The sequence below is a fragment of the Mchenga conophoros genome, linkage group LG17 (genome assembly GCF_057382185.1).
Source record: "Mchenga conophoros isolate Kocher_MC1m ecotype Shallow Benthic linkage group LG17, M_conophoros_male_GT1.1, whole genome shotgun sequence".
NCBI lineage: Eukaryota > Metazoa > Chordata > Actinopteri > Cichliformes > Cichlidae > Mchenga > Mchenga conophoros.
Window position 1 is genome coordinate 29,212,696 of NC_140542.1, and position 5,351 is coordinate 29,218,046.

The 5,351-nt window shown below is 37.7% G+C and overlaps 1 protein-coding gene across 1 annotated transcript; it reads right to left on the reverse strand.

The window, feature by feature from the left end:
* Positions 1-702: 702 nt before the first annotated feature.
* tnni1d (troponin I, skeletal, slow d) lies at positions 703-3,466 on the reverse strand. The gene is made up of 8 exons (XM_085251581.1): positions 3,399-3,466; positions 2,851-2,863; positions 2,641-2,682; positions 2,224-2,265; positions 1,826-1,957; positions 1,651-1,740; positions 1,201-1,383; positions 703-1,089 (listed from the first exon to the last, which is right to left on the reverse strand). The coding sequence occupies exons 3-8, from the start codon at positions 2,659-2,661 to the stop codon at positions 988-990; spliced, it is 570 nt and encodes a 189-aa protein (XP_085107707.1). The 5' UTR covers positions 2,662-2,682; positions 2,851-2,863; positions 3,399-3,466; the 3' UTR covers positions 703-987.
* Between the last annotated feature and the right edge of the window lie 1,885 nt (positions 3,467-5,351).

A 5,351-nucleotide genomic window follows, 5' to 3' on the forward strand; every position in this document is an offset into this window, starting at 1 on the left:
TTCTAGTCCATAAAAGTATAAAAACAGACTCACCACTTCCAGAAGTCATGAAGCTATTACTGGTGTTACTGTCACGCCTCAGATAACAATGTCTGGCTTTCAGCAACCAGACAACCCAGTCAAACAAAGAAGCAGTGCATGAATGCATGAAATGTCTAGGATGGCAGTGTTAGTGGGCTTCTGAAGCTTTCTGGAGCTTTGATTTATAGAAGATGACATCATGGCTGAATATATTCTGTCAAAGTCTAAGGTGGAACATGTGCTGGAAAAGCCTCTTTGTTTTACTTCTGCCATTAAACTGCTTTAAATGTTACTTGTCATAATGAATCCCTGTTAAACTTGCTTTTTCCAATTATTAAATGCTACTGTATGTCGAAAGCAAAATTATTTCCAAGTTGAAAAAACAATTTTAAAAAAGGAGCCTTTTTTTTAATTTTTTATTCATTTGCTTTGAGTTTACTTTAAACACAATCTTTTGCTTTCACACAAGGTCTATTTAAAACACTGAAACAGATACACAGAATGCAACTGCCACCTGTTGTTCCCCCTCCCTTCACTTTTCATCTTTCTTTTTAAATCCATCAACAGCCAAGCTGCTTGCCGTCCTTTGACGTGCCACACATAATCCTTCTGGTGCCAATAAAATGAAACACGATAAAGTCAAGTACAGATATGGAACATCACCGATGGAAACAATATGTGTTCATTTAAATCCTCTTTAATTGTCTTAAGGTGACATAACAAAACAAAATATTCTTTGGTAACAAAAACAAAACAAAACATGGGCTTCTACGCTTTTATTTTACACTTTAAGTGCATTGAGTTGTTAAACTGAGTGACTATCAGGTAAAATGCAGCACAGGTGGGATTTATACTTGCTTTTACCTCAAACTAAACTCCAGCAGCTTTTGGGTCAATTTGTCTCCCATTAGGTATTCCACTTTTTCTGTCTAGACAGCTTAACTTTTCCTGCTTTCAGAGGTGATCTCACTGTGCTCCGCCGCCTGTGTCGAACATCTTCTTACGGCCCTCCATACCTGACATGGCCTCCACATTCTTACGCCAGTCGCCTACTTCACTGGTAAGCACCTGAGAATGAAGAGAACCGGGAAAAAAGAAATAAAAATCAGAAAAAAATGTTTTGATACTGAGAAACACAAGAGATTAGGAGCTAAGACGTGAGAGTGGCGATTCTGGTACCTTGTCCTGTTTCACATCCTCTTTCTTCACAGACTTGAGGTTGGCTCTGAGGTCCATTGAACCTTTGTGTTTGGAGCCCAGGAGGGCTCTCATCATCTCGTCTGCTGACACCCTCACTTTTCGCAGGGCAGGCTTTTTGAACTTGCCCCCAAGGTCCTGTACCTTCAGCTTCAGCTCATGGATCTAAAGCATTATGACGCAAAATGTATGAAAAAAACAGAAACAGGAAGAAAAAGCTCACTTTGTCTCCTTATTCTTTAGTTTTTTAGGAGAGTACATAGTGTAAAAGTGCTGCAATAATATTTGAGTAATGTCTTTCTGTTATATTGGCCGGCCTGTTCTGGTTTGACCTAAATATACAGTTAATAGAGAATTTAGCCCCCGATTTCAATGCAGACATTTGACAGATACAAAGGATATGCAGAGGTCTGGAGGATAAAAGAGACTTACATCTTTGTTATGCTTGCTCACTTTGGATTCACAGTCATATCTCTCCTCATCCACAATATCAATTTTTGTATGAAGCTGCTTGCACAGTTCCTAAAAGATCAGATATTGATAACATTAATAGTATTATATTTTCTGCTTTACAAAAGCTGGTCTTTTGTGGCTTTAGAGAGCTTACTTGTAGTTCTTGCAGGGACTTTCCAGACATTTGCAACGGAGGCAACTTTTCTCCTAAATAGCGTACTTTCTCCTCCTCCCTCTCTTGCCTCTCCTTCTCCAAATCCTCACAGGCTCTTGTGAGGAGCAGCATCTGATTGGACACAAATGGGTATCAATCACAGGACGAGGAAGTTTTAGTCTGACCGTGACAAAAATGATAATTTATGTTGGTTTTCATAAACAGTATGTATTATGTTATATGGCAGTGAGTCAAGTGTGCACTAAGAGTCAATGAAACTTGCAGCATGTGCATGGCTCGTCATATTGTTCTTATATAAAATAGTATTAAATTAATATCAAGTTTTGTTTTCATGGGGATATATAGCAAACAAAAAAAGGTGTGTAAAGGCAACTCACTTTGAGGGAGAGCTTGCGAGAAGCCGAAATCTTCGACTTCGGCTGTGGAGAAAGCCAAAGCACAATCAGCTCAGTGATTCTAAATCAAATATTGATTATTTAGGTCTGTAAGGTGATATTTACAGTGTCGAGTACAGTAAATAAAAGGCTAACAAAGTACACTGTATCTTTCAACTAAAATTAAACATTGCACATTGTATGGAAAGACCTGCGAGTGTCAAACTTGACTCCACTTACTGCAGTCACACATAAAAAGATAACGCTTTATTATTAGGATGAAGTCAAGGGGAAAGCTCTCAGGGATGCAGATAACAATTCTGACAGATAACCACTGCCACATCTTTGCCATGTGTGCAAGGACAATGTGTCCCCTGTCCATGCATGGAGGATTAACACTGTGGAATATAGCTGGCTCACCTTTTCCCCTCTGGGATTCATCGTTCTGGATCTGTCGTGCTCCTGAAACAGCAAGCAGGAACACATGAGGACGATGATCTTAAAGGCAACGGCAGGTTTACATGAGTGCATTATCTATTCTTATCCTTTTAGGAAGCGAGCACAACTTTCCCTTAAAAAACATTTTCACAAATATGAACCATACAGCAGGCATAAAAGGAATTTTCTTACCTCACTTCAACTTCTTGAGCAGAAACAAACACATGGAAGAAAAGAAAGTTTATTATTATTAGTATTAGTCATGTTTTGGTGTAATATGTCATCCCATTAAACTACACTGAAAATGAACCATGTATTTACTCCATCATGTTGATCGTCATCCCAAATATTAATTTTTTCATTCTGTATTTTTTACAGTTTAACTAATGACAGCTCAGCACATTTGTTAAGCGAATACATCAGCTGCAACATTTGTTCTGACAAAAAAAAGCAAAGCCAGACAGCAGCAGCTGCACACAGATTTTTAAGATCAGCTCTTTGTTAGGTTGACAGCATTTATGTACAAGTATGTACAAATTACTATATTGTACAGCTTTAACCAAAACAACACTGGCTAAGCACTGTCTTATTGTCTACAAAATCTATTTACTTTTTATATTTTCTGCTCTAATCTTGTAAGAAAATTAAAATTATATTAGTACCTTCTTGTTAGTCACTCTGGCAATATTCTGAGAAACCTTAACTAGGTAAAACACACAATATAGCATCTGTTCTTTTACCTGTAAATGAGCGTCTGTGGAGGTGAAGAGAGTCAAACGGCAGCTGCTGAAGACAATGGGCAGCTTTTTATGTGGGGTTGATGGCCAGTGGACAGCAGATATAACGTCTGGTCCCAAGAATGTGCTGGCAAGAGACCAAGCACTAAATATCACCTCCCCTGACACTGACAACACAAGGAAAGTGTAATAATAAATCCGTAGCATTGCCTTAATGGTATTGTCTAGAGATCAGCATTTGAAATGTTATCATTTTTCCCAATTGGAATAATTGGAAAAATTCACAAGCTGATATATTAGTAACAAATATTGTCATTATTATAAGTTCTCATAAAAAGGACATTCGAAAGCTTGCCAATTCTTCTATGTTGGTGAAGCCAGTAGCTATATAACTTAAGCAATTACATCAATTCATTATAGCTAAAGAGATTCTCTCAGTAATAAATATGCTGTTTATGAGAAACCTAAAGCCTTTACTGGGGCTAGCCAATGCAGACAATCATACTCTAAGAATAGATCAGGCCTCTTCACCATTGTACTCTGCTTTTAACCGAGTTAGCTGTGTCAACACATGCGGTAAGGTTTACTGCAGGTACAGTGAAAAAACAGAGTTTAATTCATTTTTTTTTCTTTTTACAGACAGTTGCAAAGAATCTGGGGTTTTCTTATCCAAGGTCTTTACATGACTAAACGGTTTACAGACTCCAGAGAAATCTCTGTGCGTATGACTGTATGAGCTCAGGAACACTTCTAAAAGCTTTGTAGAAAGCAAAAATCACTGCAAGCACAAATGGTCAAGACCTTGTTAATGCTGGATACAGCTTTCAAAGCAACATGCTGTCCTTTAAAATTTTCAGGAAATGGAAACAGGAAGTTGGTAAAGACAGAAAAAATCTGCTGTGTGACAAGGCATGTAACAGCCATTCATTTCCTGGGGTGAAATGAGCATCTTGGTGTAGAAAAGTCAGAGTTTCAAAATATTTGTTGTTTCATTTTAGGGTCATTTTTCAGTGACATTTGAAAAAATGACAAATTCTTTCTGTGAGAATTACCAAAACAGTCAAAGAAATCCCAACAGTGCACACTCTTTAAATAAACTACATTAAAAAGCAAGGCAGTTGCTCAAAGCTGAAGAAGGCGCATATACAAAGATTTCAAAACACAAACATCTACTGTCAACAATTCTTTGGCACGACTTTACAAAGACTCCAGAGTATGAGCGCTAATCTTGACCTGAGCGCTGACTCTTCTTGCAAATCACTTAACCCCTGAGCATCAAGTTTCTAATCTTTCCAGTGGCTTATACTGGAATAAAACTGATGCAAGCGCTAAGGTGTTTTTGGTAAACTGAGCATTAGCTACAAAGGGCATCTTCATATAGAGCCACATGTTACATGGAACAGTCAATGCTCCTTTGCTCTCTTGAAGGCTTCTCACAGATTAGAAATCATTGTGAAAATTAGTGAGAATATCTGTCAGCTAAAAGATGAGCCTGTCAGACATGGTTCCTTCTGACCCTACTTGACTTCACTGTAACGCCATTATAGACCGACCACATAATACCATTCAAGTTTAGTATCGCGGATGAGTTTTGCATTCTGTGGCTTTAAGAGCAGTGCATTCAGCAGCTCTTAAGTTCAAGATAGAGTATTAAATATTCATTGCTAGAAATCTGAAGATTGCTTGCCAGTATTATTGTTCAGTTTGTTACATCTCAAACTTCTTTGTCTTTGCAATTTTTAAATTAAATCAATATATATCTTACGTCAGCTTGTATTTGAATCATTTTACCCCAATAATTTCCATTAAATTCATAGACAACATAACTCTAAGAGCTTGGGTTTTTTTGTGCCAGTAAATATTCTTATGGCATACACTACCAACTTATCTGTCATATTAGCAGTACACTGCTTTCAGCGGTGGGCAAGCTAAAGAGACAATACCTCAGTGTGTAAC

Bases quoted from the DNA above. Each gene is read 5' to 3' on its own strand.
- tnni1d (XM_085251581.1), bottom strand. From the start codon at position 2,661: ATGAATCCCAGAGGGGAAAAG. The intron at 2,266-2,640 runs GTGAGCCAGCTA...CTTTCTCCACAG, and splicing joins TGAATCCCAGAGGGGAAAAG to CCGAAGTCGAAGATTTCGGC. The intron at 1,958-2,223 runs GTGAGTTGCCTT...GTGTCCAATCAG, and splicing joins CTCGCAAGCTCTCCCTCAAA to ATGCTGCTCCTCACAAGAGC.